Source organism: Protopterus annectens, chromosome 7.part1, assembly GCF_019279795.1.
Source record: "Protopterus annectens isolate FY-2018-M chromosome 7.part1, PAN1.0, whole genome shotgun sequence".
Classification (NCBI taxonomy): domain Eukaryota; kingdom Metazoa; phylum Chordata; order Ceratodontiformes; family Protopteridae; genus Protopterus; species Protopterus annectens.
Genome location: NC_056740.1, coordinates 80898109 through 80918653, shown reverse-complemented (window position 1 = coordinate 80918653; position 20545 = coordinate 80898109). Strand labels below are relative to the sequence as shown.

Below are 20545 nucleotides of genomic sequence, written 5' to 3'. Positions count from 1 at the left end.
TTGCCTACTTGTGATTTTGTTAAATGACTCAGGTTTCAACTTTGTTGTCCATCTCCAGCACTCTCCTGAAAATTCTGCAAAATCTACAACCCCCACTATTAATTATTACTTAATGCTAGAATTCTAACCAAGCCCTTACACTAAAGTACTTCCAGATATTAAACCAATTTAGGCTTAACCAGTATCAATCATCTAGCAGGTATGGGACTATAAAAATGGCTGTTTAGAATTCTTTAACTGTTATCTAACTGGGGAAAATACCAGCAACAAATGATTTACATACATAAGGAAAACTTTCCTTAAGTACCACAATGTATAGGCATTTTGCTAATCTGATCACACATCAAGCAAGTCAGTTAGTTAATCACAGATTGTGTAAAATATGAAAACTCCAAAAGGAAAGCTATGAAAAAGGAATGTGCTTGGTATCTTACCTTACATTTCCCTGAGACACAGATGGCCGTCCCATTCTTTTCACATGGTGTGCCGTCTATCACTTTGTCAGCTTGTCTCACATAAAATCTGTATCCCAAAGCACGGCAATTCAGTTCACAACTCTGATGACCCACCACTGAAAAAAACAAATAATTATAGAATACTGATATTAAGCCACACCAAACATAATACATTTATTCAACAAAGGCTATAGTCTTATGACAAATTTTTAAGCATATATTTTATTCAATTAAATTGTCTACGGTTTGCAGGTTAACTTTTACAGTTCTTCTCTATAAATCTAATTAAGCATTTTAAAGATGACTGAGTAGCTGTACTTTTTAATTTACATTGCCCAATGATGTTTTTCTCTCCTTTTGCCTTTTTTTCTCAAACACACTGGTTCACACAGTGGATACCCACTACAAGGTATGCATTACATATTTCATTGGATGTACTTCATAATACAATCTTTGATCAAGTTACTGAAGTAACCAATAAAAGGTAACATAACAGTTTAGAAAAAATATTGGGATGTCATCATAAACACATTTCATCAAGATGCACACATGCACATACAAATACAAACACACACGCGTGCGTGCCATTTGTCAAATCGACATTTTCTTGACCTGGCTACGTTGAAACACAAAGGTCAGCACACTTCGACACATGCACTGGGAACAACCCCTGCTAATTCTACTTACTAACTCCAAAGTCACAAAACCCCTAGGGAAACAGCACATTTCCCAACCTCAGGGATTGACTGTTGTCTCACAACTGTTGACCATCTGCATCATTGACCAAAGTGTGTCAACAATACAGATGTCAATATTTCTTACATTCAAACAATAGTAGGTAAACCATATTTAAACCCAGTAGTTTAGCCAAGGTGGGGCAAAGGGGACAAGTTCCCCAGGTGCAAAGTGTTAGGGGATATGATTGGCCATCTGATCCAACATCCCAATTTGCCATCTCTCTTTCTGCCTACAGGGTTTTAAAAGCTGGTACTGTATTTGCATTCAAACCTGACAACTGTAGTCATCTCTGTATGGTAAAAACAGCAGGACTAGCTTGTTATTTTGTAGCAAGCAGTCTGCTATACCTAAATAACTAAAACCTGAGGACTGTAGTGCCTTGCATGGTATAAATTGTAGAAACTGCTTGCTAAGGTTTAAAAGAAGAAAGTTTTTTTTTTGTTTTATTTACTAAAATGAGAGGAAGGAGGGTTGTTGGCAGGGTGAAGAAATGGGACCCGATTGGCTGGAGTAGGGGTGGGGGTGTGTGTCACATAACTAGTCACCTGGTTGGTCTGCTAGTTGAAGGAGAGGATGTCTGTTATAGTTTTATTTTTTGACTCCTCACTTTCCTTAACCCCGGGAATTGTACAGTCTCAGTCTTGATCATATGTCGACCATCTGCTGCTTAGTCAACCAAATTTTGTTGACTAAACAGATGTTGACCAAAATGGTGTTTGATTAAATTCATGGCTCATAAATCTATCTATATGTCAATCTACACACACACACACACACACACACACACACACACACACACACACACATATATATATATATATATATATATATATATATAGAGAAAGAGAGCGGTTCATAAGATCATAGGTGTATACTAGGCTAACGACCACTTGGGCCCTTATAAGTCTAGCAGTGCAATCCAAATGTTATCCACAAATTTGGTTTACATAGGCAATGATTTACTAACTACTTCTGCCCATCAGAGAAATAGGTGCCAGACCAGGGGTGAATTTCTGATTATCCATTCATTGTTCCAAGTTGCACTTAAACAGGGATAGGGAGGGACTCTGTTTCACATGGATGGGTAGCCTGTTTCGGAGAATGGGAATTCGCTGAGAAACATATTTGTCTCTCCAACATGTCCTATTTGTCACAAGTAAAATGTAGGTCTTTTGATCGAGCAGTTCTGATGGTGTTACTTTGGTGGATGAGCAAAAGGTTAATCAAAAAAGGGTCCAGGGAAGCTTTGTACACCATGCAAAGATCACCTCTCAGAAATCTATATGATACCAGGCAAAGAGACATGGCTTTTAGATGATAAGTAAGGACATTGTGTTTACTCCCTGTATTCTTTTTTGTAAGGAACCTTTGTGGATATCCCAGTTGCTGCATTTGTCTGGTCAGGTGCATGCTGATGGGAGCACTATATTCTTTGGTGGATCTAATATGGTCGGAGTACAGTATTATGATGACCTCTTTGGACCGAGATGCCATGCCCTTACTCATAAGTTGAGCAACACAGAAGGATTTTCTTACTACCTTGGACACATGTTGGTTGAAGGTTAGGTTACTATCTACAAGTTCTCAGATCTCTGACTAGTGAATCTACTCTTATGGGTGTTTCATTGATGATGTAGTTACATGGGGTAGCTGACTTCCAGAAGGTACTATAATGCATTCCTTGGTATTGAGTTTTAGGACATGGCTTTATCACCAAGCATTTGTCTGTGTTAGACCTTACTGAAGGGTGTTCCCATCTTGAGGGGAGTCAATGAATGTTCCAAGTTTGCAGTCATCTGTGACCTTATGAACCTTTACTCATACTGTGACATCATCCTTAGTTAGCCTCCAGGCTAGCAAGAGAGGGAGCCAATCAAATAAAGCCAATACTGGAGCTCTTTCAAAAACTTTAGTTTAATATCTTAGTGGGGGTGGGATAGACACAAAGAGCAGGGGAACAAAAAGGTACTAGAATGCAACTTCTCTGGCCTGCAGGTCAATGACCCCATGCAGGTATGAATTTCAGAAAATTTAGCTTAATGTCTCAGTGGGGGATGGAGCAGACACACAGAACAGGGGAACAGAAAGTACTAGAATGCAACTTTAGACAAGTAAATGATGAGCAGAATATATAACTGCAGGAGCAAAACTGGAATATCAGAACTGTAAAAGCACTGAACTACAGATCCTGGAGGAGGGAAAAAAAAACAATACTCTCACTATCAAAATTCTACTACAGTTTAATGCTCAGATCTGGCAGTAGTTCATAGTTCTGCCATAATTGTGAGTGAAACTAGAAGGCTAAGGTCCAGCAGGGCCAAAAACAAGATAGCTTTCACAAGTATTTCTACTTGTGGAAATAGAAGTTCTGTATAATTCTTGTGATACATGTAGTATTTTCATTTCTGATGTGATAACAACTTATTACTGATTAACTCTAGGCGAGTGCATTATAATGCAAAATGACAGATTGTGACAGTGAAAGCCTATGAATCCTTGCATTTGATAACTGTTTAAAAAAGACCTTATGTTGGGTCACCTTTTATTGTACATTAATGAATTAGCTGCTTTGAACTATGACATTTGAACCATGTCACATTACAAATTAAAAAATCCTTTTCTCTGGAGAAAAATATCTCTGTATATACACATACACACAGACATGCATATATGTGTTTTTTCACCAATATACTGACAACATAGTACACATTTATTCAGGAGATTACTTTGACTGTGTAGCCTCATGAAAGGTCATATATCGGGTCTATGTTAAATCATTGAACGCTTAAAAAAGCGAATGATGATTTATTGAACCCATGTAAGCGAAAGCTTACAATCTCGAACGCTTACTGTTCCACAAAAAAAAAAAATTTAAAACATTACATAAAGTGGAGGGCTTCACCCCCACACCCCCACACCCCCCTACTTAAATATACCAACTACAAGATCACACTACAGTCACGAAAATGGCAAAGTAACGGAAGTGGCCAAGCAATTTCTTTCCCAGGGAAAGAATTCGCTTATATGCTGTTTCGCTATTTTGATTTTTTTGTGATTTCAAGTTCGATCAAGACACATTCGAAAAAATGTGTATTCAATCATTTAATAGGAACCCCATATATCCCCAGTGGAATATGAGTATAATGTAGACTATGTCTTCTTAAACACTGCAATTGGTACCTTTTAATGAGGTCATATGTTAGCTTCCTGAAGAAGTTTGTAACAAAAGTGATGACACTGTAATAAAAAACTTAGTTACAAAACACATTCAAGACTATCAGTTCTACTGTGAAGGTGAAAGAAAATAGGCCATAGTAATGCATTTCATCAAACAAATCATATAAACATCCATTTCATTGTTATTGTGATACTGCTCTTTGCTTTCATACACAAACTGACTCCAAAATATATGTCTTCTTCTGGTGATCACATAGAACTTGTGATCACAAAGAAAAAGAAAGAAAGAAAAATTGCCACCATAGTGTTTTCAGCTCACTGCTGTAGTTCATTGCCCAAGCTGCCATAATAGTAATAATAAAAAAAAACAGCAACACTGAAAAGATTGTTGCTGTGGGTAGTGTAGATATATCTGGTGTCTTGTCTGTTATTTGACATGCCAACAAATATCTGCAAGTAAAAAATTGTTCTGAAGATCAGTGAGTGAGTGAGTATATTTGTGTGTGTGTGCATGTCACTCTTGAAATCTTTAAATGGAAAGAGATTTCTGGAAAGCATTGAAATCAGCTGTTCATAGCAAAAAAAAACCCAAGTGCTTACCTTAACTAGTAAAAGGACATGGACTAGCTAGTGTGAAGGGTGGAAGTGTTATGACATTTCACTTTCAGACTGATTTCCCATTATTTTTAATGGAAAGCTGTGGGGTAATTATTTCACTAATGCAATTAATATACTAGCTAAATAACTACTCTGCAATTGTTCTGATGATAGGAAAAATAATTTTTTCTTTATTTTAAAATGAGTTTTATACCAGTTTTAAAATTCCAAGTTACACTAACAGCAAGATATCTTGAGAGAGATTATATTCCTTTCCAATGGTACTACATAATTTAGGATATATAATTCATGGGTTAATAGTCCCCTGAATTACCACCACCTATAGAATAAGGAACACCAGATTAACATACCCTTTGAAGACAGGGTCTTGGGAATAAGAATCTGTATAATATGACTATGCACCATTTTTGGTATGTGCGACCGTCTGAGTCTGTAATACTACACTTAGAAATACAATGACAACCAATATTTATCTATTTATTTGAGTCACTAGAATGGTCCAATGGGGCACACAGACCATTTTTAGCAGAAGCCCAAGGTTAAAAATCTCCCCAGTAGGAAATTCAATACAGCATGCTGTGCTGCAGAAGGATGACGCTGTGGGGCCCTGGCTCTGAACCAGGTGAATAAAGTTCTCTTACCATCTCAGCCACCAAAAGGAGCCAGGTAGGGTGTTAATGAAAGGTTTATATTTGCTCACTTATGATGTGGGGTGGGTTATGGGTCTCAGCTAGTAGCAGAGTACTCTTTGTTGGAGACCAGAGAGCATGTTCACAGCTGTGAGCAGACTACTGATGACTTAGTATCAGGTGGCTTGAGTAGACAGGTGACGTCAGTGATGGTCATGACACTGTCTTCACTCCACCCCAGTTATAGTTTTGCCTGGCACTGCATACCTTATAAAATCCCCACCCCTGGCCACACATGTCACATGATATGCACTTCCTTAGATTCATAGGTAAATACCAGGCAATCTATCAGAAGATTATTACATGCCTAGCCAATAACCAGAAAGTGACCAAATGTGAGAGTCAAACCCTGCACCTTGTACACCTTAACCATTAAGCAAACCCCCAGACCCAAAATAGTTGTAAGAAGTGAGATTTGAAACCATGCCTTCATCTTGTGATCAGAATTCCCATCGATCATGGAAGGAGTTTAATTCTTGATTCTGGTGCCTTAGACTACTCCGCCATAATGACAGTCAGTCCAGACTCTCAGCTCTTAAAGTAAGACAGCGATATAGTTATTGGAAGGGCTGTAAGCCACTCTCTCATTGAAAAGGGTGGCTCAGACCTCACTGGGTATATGACAGGGTCTCTCCATTCCCCACCACTAGGAGCAGGGTTAGAAGGGGTCAACTAGTCTGAAGGGGCCAGAGTGAATGTTGGCGGTACAGGGAATACAGATAAAAAACAAAAATAAAGAGTACATCTATAAAAGTAAATAAATAAATACAAATTCAATATACAGATGATAATAAATATTAAATGAAACAGCAGAATCATTGAAAACAGATACTGATGTTGCTTCTTCCTGCTGCTCAATGCCAAATGTAGCAACTTAAGCATGTTTCAACTGTATTATTATTTTACATTGAATGTCTTGAATGTGGACTGTTAAAACAATGACATCCAGAACTTTGAATTGAAACAAAACAGCTGGACTCTCCCGCTGCCTGCTAATTATATATACTAACTCAGAGATCATAGTACAGTGGGGAAAAGTTAAATTCTCCAATCCACACTGTACTGCAATTGCATACTGCAGGTTTCCCCTTTTTCCTTATACTCTGATGTTTAGGTTTCAGTCTTTTAGCACTCTTTGTTTATGTCTGTTAATGAATTATCATGTATCAATTTTAACTAACTGGTTATCAATTTATATTCACTGATATAAGTTTTGAAAACAAGTATAATATGAAACTGTTTTTACCCCAACTTAGCTTTATAGTTTCAGCAACTACTTGGTTCATAGGTTATTACTAAGCTAATGACCACTAGGGCTCTTACAAGCCTATCCATATACCCCAAACCGTTTGGGTCCTGAGTATCTTGGCTGTCTATGTGGGAGTGCATGTTGGTAGGGCTGTAACTAAGGATTTGTAGAGGGGATGTTAGTTAGGATAATACTTTTCTTTTTGACAGTTTCTAACCATAAGACACATGGGGGGTCAGACCAGGGGTAAATTTACGATTTCCCATCCCATTGTCAAGGTTTCATTTGAATATGGTCATGGATGAACTCTCTTTTACATGGATGGGGAGCATATTTCATAATACGGGGATCATTTAGGACACATCTGTCTCTCCAGCATATTTTTCTATGACTCAAGAAAAGGTCATATCCCTGGATCTAGTGTTTCTTGTGTTTTTTTTTTTTTGTTGTGCATGTGCAAAAGATTCACCAGGGTTAGATCTGAGGAAGCCCTGTAAGCCAGGCAACGATCCCCTCTCAGCAGCCTATATATTCATAGCTTTATAAGTAAATACTGAGCTAACTGTCCTTGTGGACCACTTTAAGTTTAGCTAATTCCCCTTAGTGAGAATCAGACTATGTACCTCTTGTCTGTGAGGAATTTCCCTTAACCATTATACCAACCCCCGACATTTATGTCAATCCAGTAGGACATTGACTACAGAAATACAGTTTTAAGGTGATCAGTGAAGAATCGGGTATTCATGCCCTGAATTCTGCTGGTGAGGAACCTTTGTGGGTGCTCCACCTCTTGCAAGTGTCTGGTTAGATACTTGTCAAAGGGGGCATTGCATTCAATGATACAGCTGATAAGGGACAAGTAAACTGGTATTATAACGTCCTTGGATCTGAGTGCCATGCCCTTACCTATAATTCAGGTGACACAGAATGATTTCTTATTATCTTAGCTACATGTTGGTCAAAGGCCACACTGCTGTCTAGATATTTTCAAAGATCCCTTACTACTTGGTCGACTCTCAGGGGCATTTTATCAATGGAGTAATTAACTTAGGTTGACAGTTTCCCAAAGGGCATTATAATGCATGTTTTAGCATTGTGTTTTAGGCCATGACTTTGGAAACAGTCATCTGTCTGTGTTAAACACACTTGCAAGATGTTGGTATCTTGGGTGACATTCATAATAGCTCCCAATTTACATTCATCTACGAACCTGATGAGCCAGAGGCTTTGAACATTAGACTTGATGTCTGAAAAGTAGATGCCAAACAGAAGCTGACCCGCCACAAAGCCCTGGGATATTCCACTGGTAACCATTCTCTTGGTGGAAATGGTTTCACTTATCCTGACTTCTTGGGTCCTGTCTGTGAGCCAGATGGCCATTCAGTGAGTTATGCAAGGACTTGCACCTTGCTGAGAGAGCTTGTCAACAATGCTTGCATGGGGTATTGTATCAAATGCCTTATTCAGGTCAAGATATGCAACATGCACTGTTTTGTCATCATCCATTGCCTTGGTGACCTTCTCAAGGAAGTCTACCAAGATAAGTAGGCAACACCTTAACAAAGCCAAATTGGGTTGGGCCCAGTGTCTGCAGTTTGACAATGTCCTTGTTTATCACTTGCATGATAATTCTTTTCATGTCTTTGTATATTATGCTTGCTAGACTGATGGGTCTATAATTCCCTGGGTCAGTTGATGGTCCACCCTTGTGGAAGGAATTGATTGTTGCAGCCCTCCATGCACTTGGAATGTAGCCTGTTTCAAGGCTGTTGTTGAAGACTGGCTAAAATGGTCCTGATAGGTCATGTTTTAGATTATTCAGCAGGCAACCATGGATGGTGTCAGGACCCATCTAGGCAGTGTTCTTGGCTTTAGCGAGTACTACCAGCAGCTGGTCCCTGCTAATAACAGGGGGACATATGTTGGAGGGAATTTCACCTAGCAGAGCTGGGGTGAGGGGAGTTGGGGGTGATGTTTGAGCTGACTTGGAACAAGCTTTCCATTGACTTACGTTCAGTCTCCCACACCTCACACTTTAAAAATGAACTAAAAGCTTATTTTCTCAATTCCAGGACCTGCCCTTGCCATGACCCCACCTAGTCTTCCTTCCCTTTATGTACCCTCAAAAGATCCATACTTAGTATCTCATTACACCTCTCTCTCCAGTGTGTCTACTATGCATTTGCATAATTTTATACAAACAAAAAAAATTTATTGTTGACCTATTGAACTATATCAATGTAAAATTATGTTACTAAACTTATTTTTAATGCAACTTTAACTTTATGCATGTAACCCAACATATGTGAATATTTTTGCTATAACTGCTATTATATCAATATTGTTTAAAATTGTACTTGTTTAAAAATGAACTACTGGAGCTTTTCTCTTCGGGTCCCCGCTGAAAATGGGCCACAAGCCCAGTTGGACAAACCCGGTTAACAAATGTCAATAAATAAATAAATAAACTTGATCAGCCAATGGATTTGCTATGTCACCCTGATAGCATGAAGGTGGCACCATTCACCAGCAACTCAGCACACTGTTGTGTGTTACCTCCAAGGTTCTGGACATAGCTGAAGAAGGCCTTGTTGTTGTCCTTAGCCTGTGAGGCTATTCTGATCTCATAGTTTGCCTTGTTGTACTTAATCAGACCTCTTAGATTCTTGTTTAGTTGTATAAGAATCACTTGTCTTTAAGGGAGTTGCTCTTCCTGATTTTGACCATGAGTTTTCTTCTTTTATTATACACCTTGTTTAGATGAGGACTTTACCAGTGGGGTTTGTTTTCAGTGTTTGGGTTTATTTCTGGTAGGTATGGCAGCTGGGTATACTGGTAGCTGCTATGCAGCCATACACATGTTTGTACAGGAACTCGGTGAATAATTCTGCATAGGTAGCTGTGGTCTCAGGGTTAGAGGGAGCCTTGAATTTGACAAACTGTTACTTAATAGGATGTAGTTTGCCTTTGAACAGTTCTTAACTGTTACTGGATTAGCTGGCTTCCCAGATTGATTTTTACTTCAAATGAGACAAATTTGTGATTGTTTCTCTAGTAAGGACATGACACAGTGGGATGGAGAGTGGGGTGAAATGCTCCCCCAAGCTGGTAATAACTAAATCCAGTATTTATGATCCTCTGGTTGGGGCAAGCAGAGCCAGATCCAGCACCAGGTGACCTAGGCAGTTGTCTAGGGCCCACTGCTTCGGATGGGACCCGCTGGCCATGGGATGGCTGTCAAAACATTTCGTTTTTAAAAAAACAAATGTAATTTCTTTATAAAGGTGTTCATTCTTTAAGAGAACAAACACCCTTTGCACCCTTTGTGCCGGAGTGCATTGAAGCATGCACCTCCTGCTGCTGGTGTTTCTTCTTTTCCACATCCATGCATGGAATTTAAACATAATGTTATGAACATTCCTGCAAAGATGCATTCATGCAATGCCTGAATCTTATTTCAGTTGGTGTACAAATGAATGAACTGAGCACCTCAGAATTGGAAGTAAGTAAGTGGAGTGTGTGAATGAACTGAACTCTTCAGAAGAGAAAGGCATTTATATGTGCGTGTGTCTGTGTGTGTAAAATTACCTACTTAGAGATGGCAGGTTAGTAAATTGGCTCAGACTCAAATCCTGTACCTTAGTTATATAAAGCAAGAGCCTGAATCCTCTATGCCAACTACTACAGCACTCAAAGTACATTTTTAAGGTATTGAGTTTCAGTGTATTTTAAAGGAATTATGAGCTTCAGTGCATTTTTAAGGAATTGTGACCTTCAAGGGAAGAGAGGTTTATGACTGCTTGTGCCAAGTCTGTTTTTCATTGTGCAACTGTTTTGTTTAGCAAATGGCTGTCACTGTTTGTACTATACAATTTGAAAGCATTGTTAGTAGCACAGCAAGTAGCATACTTGCTTTTGATGCAGAAGGCTGTGGGTTCTACTTCCACACCACGTATATGGATTGCTGATAATGTGCTGTACTTTAAGTGGGGGTGAGAATTCTGCAGTAATGAGTGTGTCTTCCTTTGGATGAGATGCCTAGTAATTATGAACTTGTTGGTTTGCCATCCGTTCCCTGTTGCATTATTACCAGCTTACCATTTTTTTATGTAATTTAAGCAATTTATTTTTCAAGGGCAGCAGGCACTAAATTTATACATGAAACACTGAAATATAAAGTTGATTACTAGAAAAAAACCTCTTCATTAGTTACAGATCTATTCGATATGGAATTATTCAGATAAGTTTTACTCCTGCAGAAACTGCGTATATTGATTGATACTGAGTGACCTTTTATGGATGAAATGTTTTGAAATGGGCAGTCTTGTCATTATTGGTTCATGGATTTTTTTTCATTGTTTATTGGAAAAATGTTCAACATTACAAATTTAAAACACATTCTAACAAGTGGTGCTGCATTATGCAAGGAATATAATTTAATACAATCAGGAAGGTGAATCAAAGAACACATGCATGCCTGCATGGTCTTAAAAATATATGCAAAGAGGCTATGGTTTGAAAAATAGCCCAAAATAAACTTTATCTGCCACTGGCCAGATGCATTTTCTTTGAATGTGGGTTTCAATGCTGTTTCAATAACCATGAGACAAGTTTTCTGTTAATGCTAAGTCTGTTTTCATTGTGACACTACGTTTAGCAAATGTCTATCAGTGTTTATGCTATAAAATTAGAAATAAAAGTTTTAAATTAAATCCAAATAACTGTAATCATTGTAGAAGTGAAGAAAAATAGTGTGCCCACTGAAACATTTGAATGGTGTTTATTGTAACTGGATAAAAATAGCCAAGTAATGGGGCACTGTAATGGTGGAAATGCTGTTGTGTGTAGGGGGCACCCTGATCCATTATCCTGCCTAGGGCCCCATTTGACCAGAATTCATCTTTGGGGGTATTCACTCTCCAGGTTGTTTGTGTTAATAATGTCCAGGAACCATTGTGCCTGTGAGTTTGAAGTAGTGTTCATTTCCAATGAACAGGGCATTTGATTGGATGGTGAGCACCTCTAGTAGGTTTAGTCAAGAGTCATGACACTCTGGGGCATAGATGGTGACCTGTAGCTAGACACAATATGGTGAGGGACCTTATCTAGGAAGAATTGCATGTGGACGAGCTCTGTGGTATCATTCTGTGTAAATAACCTGGAGGTATGTTTGTTGCTAACATAGATCGAGACACCTCAACCTTTGACCCCAGTCTGTGCTGTTATTGGTCTAATTGTGTGGAAGCCACTGTAGCCTTGCACTGCCATAGAACTTATACAGCTTTAAATCCAGTCTGGGTCATGGCACAGATGTCTATATTCACCAGAATGAAGAGGGCTTGAAGGGTGTGTAGTTTTTTGTTTAGTCTTCTATCCCTGAGTAGTAATAGCGTAAGGTTGCTTGGAGACTTTTTCACTATGTTGGAAGTTGTTTTTTTGGTATTGCCTACATAAGGCTATAAGGGGATGGATACAGTGTTAGCCAATATCCAAAAGTCTACTTTTGTCATTTTGGCATTGCCTATAAAAGGCTGTAAGGTGGTGGATAAGGTTTTAGCCAATATCTGAAAGCTTAGGGGGAAGAGGGGCAGCCCATCCTTGGCCAAAGTAATATGGTCTTTTGATTATGTCCTCCCATGTTGACACCAGAAACTTATTAAAAATCAATCATTTTTAATTAAAATCAGTCATTTTATGTTCGTACTGCAGCATCACCCTTAGTGAAATAGAATACTGCTTAACACAAGACTCGTATCTCTCTGCAACATATATTCCAAGAGATCCATTATTTCCCCTCTCATATAGTCCAGTAAGGTGTCTCAAGTCATTTGCACTCACATGGATTATGATAGTGTAATAGTGGTACCTGAGGTGCAGTAACTTGAGTGTGTGTGTGATATTGCGGATCCAGGCTCCAGATAGGCGACTACCCACTATCATCTCTTGGCCACTATTGTCCCTTGGTACTTTTCCTTGAACTGCTCTACATTGATTCATCTTACTTCCTTGCATTTCTTTCTTTCTGTAAGTGTATAACAGCAACATTTTTAGAAAGATGCTGAGTAGCTTCCGCTAAGCCTTAAACAGAATGTACTCTTTGGGACAGATATATTTTTGCATAGCTGAATACAGTACTAATGTATGGCATATAATTCTGACAGCTTCTTCACCTTTTACAAATTTGCAGCAAACCAGGATAAGTATAGCATGTTTATTTCAGGTTTGAAAATCTCATTTAATAATCAATATGTCCTCATTTCAGTATATCAAACAGTGCTGAAATAATAATTTTTACAATTCTCCATGCTGAGGATGGTTTTCATATTACTGCATGTTGACTCACCAACATTACAAAGTATCTCTTATTTAATGCTTGTATTAATTGAATGACTTACTAGTCACATTTTTGTTATAGGTTCATAGGTTGGTACTAGGCTATCGGCCCTAGGGCCTATACAAGCCTAGCCATAACAATTCCCTGGTTATTTCTTCCCACAATATTTACTTCCCTGGAACCCTGTCTAGCAGGGCAACTGACGTGATCCCCGGGGTGAATTTCCTTTTTCCCATCCAATCATCAAGGTTCCTTTTGCAGAGGGCCAAAGAGGCGCTCTGCTTGACATGTATGGGCAGTCTATTCCAGAATCTGAGGAGTCTCTGGGTCAGGAACCTATCCCTCCAGCATGTTTTGTTTATTGTGATGACAAGGTTTAGATCCCTGGAGCGTGTGGCTCTGAGGGATTGGGATTTCTTTAAGTGTAGCATTTCCAACAGCTCTGTATGTTAAGCAGAGATCGCCTCGGAGTAGACAATATGCAACAGAGTATAGCTGGAATTTTTTAAGGCGGTCAGCATAGGCCATCTGCTTTAGGACTGTGATTCTTTTAATGAGGTATTTCTGTGGCCTTTCCAGTTGTTGCAGATGTCTTGAGAGGTTCATATCAAATGGGGCATTGTATTCTATAATGGGTCTGAGGGATAAGTACAGTGGGACAATGACCTCCTTTTTTCTGTATGAAAAGCCCTTAGTGATGAGGTGTGCCACATAGAAGGATTTCCTGACAGTTGTGGCGATGTGGTTATTAAAGGTGAGACCACCGTCCACCTGTGTCCCTAAGTCTCTTATCACACTTTCGGTGTACTGCCACCTATGTTGTAATTCACGGGTACATGTTTTTGCCCAAAGGGGATAAGTATACATTTCTTGGTACTGAGCTTGAGCCCATAGCTCTGGCACCAAGCATCTGTTTCTGTAAGGCCCTTTTGTAGAGTATCCACATCATTTGGGGATTCACTAATGGCTCCCAGTTTGAAGTCATCTGTGAAGTTTGTTAGCCAGAGTCCCTTAGTGATTTCCTGTACTTCAGAGAAGTAGATGCCAAACAAGAGAGGTCCCAGGACTGAACCCTGAGCTACTTCACTTGTCACTTGTCTGGAGCTGGATTTGGAGTCAGTTACTTTTACAGTGTGGGTTCTGTCAGTAAGCCAGTTGGCAACCCATCGAGTGATGTAGGGATTAATGCCCAGCTTAGTAAGTTTATTTATTATACCCGATTTATGCCTTTTAAGTTACAACCATGTCACAGTAACATTTTACATTTTTCTGTTTTGTTACTTTCCCATGTTATTTCATACATCTGCAACAGTAGCAACATCTGTATCAACTCAGTATCCATTTGGGGTATTCTGTCTGATACATTGCTTTCCCAGACACATAACAGTTTAACTGAAATAATGGCAGATTTCACCCAGTTTACTTTATTAATGATTAAAGTGAACTTATTTTATAGGTTTTCTATAAATATTCACTTTAAATTTTGAAAGAAATAACCTTCAGATGGTGAGGATAGAAGAAAGTAATTCCAGATGAATATATAGGCAAGCTTCTAACTACAAAAACAGTATACCAATGTGAGTACTTTAAAGGTGACATTAACATTTAAAAGCTGTTGTTGTTTTTGCTTTGTTTTTGGCTTTCAGATTTCTTATCTAAGACTTGCAGGGTAATGTACAACAAATACAGCAGACAAATACTACGTACTAATTACTGCAAATGCTGTCACACAGAAACAAAAGGCAAATAATCTCTTCTTAAAACACTTTCCATTAAGCAAGCAAAAAGTATATCCGCATATATTTGTACATGTATAAATAATAAATGAGTGAATTAAGCAAATATGCAAAGTCTGCAATGAATTAAAAGCCTGCTAATATTTCCAGGAAAGGATCTAAGATGAGCAGACACTGAACACCCCAACTGCCATATTCGTATGTCCTCTGCACCACATATCGGATAAAAGGATGGAAAGTATCACAGCTGCTTTACTGGAAGATAAGAAATTCATGCTCAGAAAGATATAGCTGTCTTAGTGTCGTACACAATGAAATGTGTGATGCACTGAAATGCATTTATAGGTTCATAGGTGTGTACTAGGCTAATGGCCCTGGAGCCTTTACAAGCCAAGCCCATAGGATTACCCTGGCATCATGCCACCCGACCTTAGTTCCCAGTGCCTCTGTCAAGTAGAGCCACTGGAGTGATCCCCAGTGTGAATTTTCTATTTCCCATCCACTCATCAAGATTTCTCTTGAAGTGGGCCAGTGAGATGCTCTGTTTGACATGTATGGGAAGTCTATTCCATAGCATGGGCCGTCTCCGGGTTATGAAACTTTCTGTCTATACACACTGAGCAGAGTGGAGGAGGGGCGTTGACTACAACTCTGACCTGAGATATATAAGTATCCTGTTTTTTTTTGGATTATTTATACTGATTATTGTTTCTAGCAATTTATATATATAGCACTTTTTATTGCCTGCTGCATAGTTTTTAGTGTATTTTATTGCTATTAACTAATCTGCATGGGTAACTGATTTGTTTGCAGTTAAAAGCATTCTGTAGAATTTCTTTGCTCCTTTATTTTATTAAAAACTTTAATTTTGTGGGTTTCTGTAGTGTTTACTGTCTGTAGGCTAATAGCTTTAGTATTGGTCCCCACCATCTCTCCCTGTTCGTGTCTTGTTGTTATACTTGGTGGCTTTGCAGTTGCCCGTCCCTACTGTAAATCTGATCTGGGACACTCCTCCCAGTTTAGTGTCATTAGCTCATTCTAACTAATACAGAGAGAACATCTGAGAAGGCCTTCTGTTTCTCCTTTTTCCCTTTCAAAAAAATATTGCCTGAATCTCCTTGTGTTCTGACTGGGCTTCTCAAACATTTTGAAAATATAGAGTATATTTTAGAGCATTTATTATAACTGTAATTGCCTTAATATTGCTACAGCTCAAGTGCTCTAGGTTGCACTGCATCTGAATTGTTTGTGTATTTTAGCTGCTTTTCTGTATATATATATATATATATATATATATATATATATATATATATATATATATATATATATAGACTTCTCTGTATATGTAGACTAGCTACTTATTCTGCTGTATTACTGCCTCTTAAATCATTTTTCAGTTGTGCACTTGCCTTGCTTTATTTAAAAAGTTTTAAATTGCTAATTTTGTAGAGTTTTAATTGCATTTACTGTTTAGGACTCCACACTCATGTGTTAGCCTTTTCTGTGTTTATTTACTGTATTATTGCATTGTTAAGCCTGTTTCAACAAAAAAAATACTGTCTTGTTTGCTCGTTTCCCACCTTTTCTAGCCAGTCCATATCCCAGGCTTTGCTTGTCTCAGGACTTATTTTCTGTGTTCAGAGCTATCCAGACCTTGCTGTGGTAGTGGGAAGTCCTACTGCTTACCAGTGGGAGTGGTGAGCATTGTACTGCCTATCTAACACTAGAGGAGTGGTTTCCAGCTCTGAAATTCTTATTTTATTAGCCTTTTTGGGCTGATTTATATCCCTTTCAACTTTCTGGCTTAAAAACGTGTGTGTTTGCACATTTTTCGCATCGTGCAGTACTGCGAGGCTACAGTTAAACTATTCCAGGTGCCAGAAAGTCTGCTCTTCAAATTTTCCCTTAGAACTAGCTGGTTTCTCAGTAGTAGTAGTACTAAAATCTGAACCCCTGTGACTAGCACTTGCTCTAGAACCTGCTGGAAAGTACTAGGAAGCCCGAAACTGATTCAAGCACTCAACTCTCCTTGTCAATAAGGAAAAATTAATTGTAGGCACTAAACAGCCTACAATTGCAAAGTACCTTGCAAAGGTAAGGGAAAACAGCTCTTAAACTTTACAAAAAAGCACCTAAACAGGCATGCCCAAGGGTCAGCTTCTGATGATTTCTCCTGTCCACCTGGTGAATCTGGGCATACCGGGGCAATGCGGCAACTGCCTCATGTACACAGACAATCCTCTCCTCCTACCACCCAACACTACAACCTGCAAGAGATGCACTTACATAGCCAAACTATAAGCAAAGCTCTCTCCAGCCAAGACTGTGTTAGACAGTCAAGAGGAGAAGGTTAACACCTGCACTACACCTCAAGCAACTCATAGCCCTTCAAAACCCACACCATCAACACCCACAAATAGCAACACTAAACCCACATATGCGGAGGCCCTTAACATTAACCTGCCCAAGCAACAAGGACCTCTGAAGCTGAAACGCAAACAAATACCAGTCACAACCAAAGTGACACATAGCTCACAACACCAGTGTGCCACCCAACAATAGCCCCTAAGGCAAGACAATGTACCCAACACTTTAGTCATAGGTGACTCTATAGTCAGGCACACTGATGTCCCACTCACCAGGCTGAACAAGGAGAAAATTACAGTCAGCTGCCTGTCGGATGCCAGGATCAGCCACATAATGCATGCACTCAAGTCACTCCACAACAAGTACAAATACGACTCTGTCATTGTCCATGCTGGAGTGAATGACTTGAGATGTACCTCCCTGGACTACATGAAAAGAGACATGGAAGAGCTCTTGGATCATGGGGCGCAGGCAGGTATGACCCAAGCCCTGAGTAGCATCCTCCCATCGCCCAGAATGATACCACAGTATAAGGACAAAAATGATTGACTTCAACAATTGGCTAAGCTTCTGGTGTCACTCAAAGGGGATCCAGTATCTGTCTGCTTGGGAAGACATGATCGACAAACCACAATGCTTTGCCAGAGATGGTCTGCACCTGTCACCCCCCTGGGATTCAGGTTACTGGCTAAAGCTCTTTCCACCCCTATAGTGACTTTTTTAGGCAAGGTTCAAAGGATAAAACCACCACCATAACAGATACAAGCATGCAAAATCTAAAGGTAATGCTACTCAATGCTAGAAGTCTAAACCTCAAAATGCACTCTCTTGAGGCACTCCTAAAAATGGAGAACATCAATATCTGTGCAGTAACTGAGATCTGGTTCAAGGCTCCAGAGAGCACCCCTGTAATACCAGGCTACAATTCTTACCACACTTTTTGGCCACAAAACCAGGACCGAAACACTAAAGGTGGAGGAGTGTCCATATTAACCAAGGATATTCACACCTCCAGGCTAGTTGCCCCAACACAATGCATCTGAAATTCTCCAGGTGCAACTAACACTAGGTAAGACCGCAATCCAAACTGTAGCTTGCTACAGATCCCCCACCTGCCCCAAGATTCTCACTATGCCTTTCTAAACATACTGGAAAATATTAAGATGCAACCAAACACCCTAATACTGGGTGATTTCAACTACCCTGCCATTAACTGGGAAAACTACTTGGATACCAACTCCTTTTCCCAACGGTTCTTGGAATTCATAAATTCCAACGCCCTGGATCAACTAATCCATTGTCCCACCAGGGGCTCCAATATCCTAGACCTGGTCATTACCAACATGGGAGATAGATGCTCCACACCAGTGGTCACCCTCTCATTGGTCAGGTCTGACCATAAGCAAATCACCCTTGACATCCACATCCCACCCCACCCTCCAGTAAGGAAACCTCCTTAAAAACTTCTCCAAAGCCAACTTCATGCTACTGAAGTCAGAAATGACAGACTTCATGGCACCCATGCAGAAGGTATCTGAAAGTTCGACTGCAGAATCCTACACTAAGGCACTGTACGAGCACATCCACTCGTGCATGAATCGTGCCATCCCAAATAGAACCAAAATGCTCTTCTCCAAAAAAAGGAAGCCAATCTGGTGGTCCCCTGCTATAAACAAACTATACAACAGAAGAAAGAAACTGTTGCAGAAAAGAGGAAAATCCCAGGATGCAAAAAAACTCCCTCACCAGCCTCAGTAAGAAGCTGAGATCTCTCATAAAATCCTCAAAAGCTAGTTATGAAAATAAAATTGCCAAAGATTCCAAAGACAACCACAAGGCATTCTATAGTTATGTCAAGAATCTAAATGGCAATGCTCAGATCTGCTCTGAGCCACAACAGAATGGCATTAAATATACTGATCCCAAGGATATTGCCAATATCCTGGCAGATCGATTTAGTGCCAACTTCACCCCCCTCTTTCCCCCTAAAGGGCCCATCTCAGTACCAAAAGATTGACAAATTCCGGTAATCACGACCACACAGGTAGAAACCGCACTCTCCAAAGCTAAGAATACAGCATCCATGGGACCAGATGACATCCCAAGCTGTGTACTACATGAACTACAAAATGGACTGGCACCTCACCTAAGTGTCATGTTTAATCATAGCCTCACCTCAGGCTTCGTGCCCACTGAGTGGCACACAGCTACAGTTATCCCACTCCAGAAGGGGGGATCTGCCTTGGATCCTGGGAACTACCGTCCCATCAGTCTGACAAGCGTGATCTGCAAGGGCATGGAACTTATAAACAAAGACATTGGCAACCTTCAAACACTGGACCCCACCCAGTTTGGGTTTGTGAAGGGCCGATCTTGTCTCCTGAATCTGATTGACTTCTTTGAATCAGTCTCCAGAGCTGTGGATGCGGATAAGGCAGTCCACACAGCCTATCTGGACCTTGCCAAGGCCTTTGACACCATCCCCCACTCTGGAATCAAAGATAAACTTACTAAGCTGGGCATAAATCCCTACGTCACTCGTTGGGTTGCCAACTGGCTTACTGACAGAACCCAGACTGTAAAAGTAGCCGACTCCAATTCCAGCTCCAGACAAGTGACAAGTGGAGTAACTCAGGGTTCAATCCTGGGACCACTCTTGTTTGGCATCTACTTCTCTGAAGTACAGGCCAACACTAAGGGACTCTGGCTAACAAAGTTCGCAGATGACTGCAAACAGAGAGCTATTATTGAATCCCGAAATGATGTGGATATTCTACAAAAGGGCCTTACAGAAACAGATGCCTGGTGCCAGAGCCATGGGCTCAAGCTTAACACCAAAAAATGTATAGTTATCCCCTTTGGAAAAAAACATGTACCCATGAATTACCACATAGGTGGCAGTACACTAAACATCGAAAGTGTGATGAGAGACTTAGGGACACAGGTGGACAGTGGTCTCACTTTCGATAACCACATCACCACAACAGTCAAGAAATCCTTCTATGTGGCACACCTCATCACTAAGGGCTTTTCATCCAGAAAAAAGGAGGTCATTGTCCCACTGTACTTATCCCTCATTAGAACCATTATAGGGTATAATGCCCCATTTGGTATGTACCTCCCAAGACATCTGCAACAGCTGGAAAGGCCATAGAAATACCTCATTAAAAGAATCACAGGCC

General features: G+C 39.8%; 1 protein-coding gene across 1 annotated transcript in view; it reads right to left on the bottom strand.

The window, feature by feature from the left end:
• Positions 1-233: 233 nt before the first annotated feature.
• The window catches only part of LOC122807556 (thrombospondin type-1 domain-containing protein 4-like), a 1503485-nt gene continuing 1483173 nt past the window's right edge, over positions 234-20545 (bottom strand). The window contains exons 7-8 of the mRNA XM_044078471.1: positions 435-571; positions 234-248 (exon numbers count right to left, since the gene is read on the bottom strand). Coding sequence (XP_043934406.1) covers positions 234-248; positions 435-571 — 152 coding nt within the window. The remainder of the gene's footprint in view (positions 249-434; positions 572-20545) is intronic.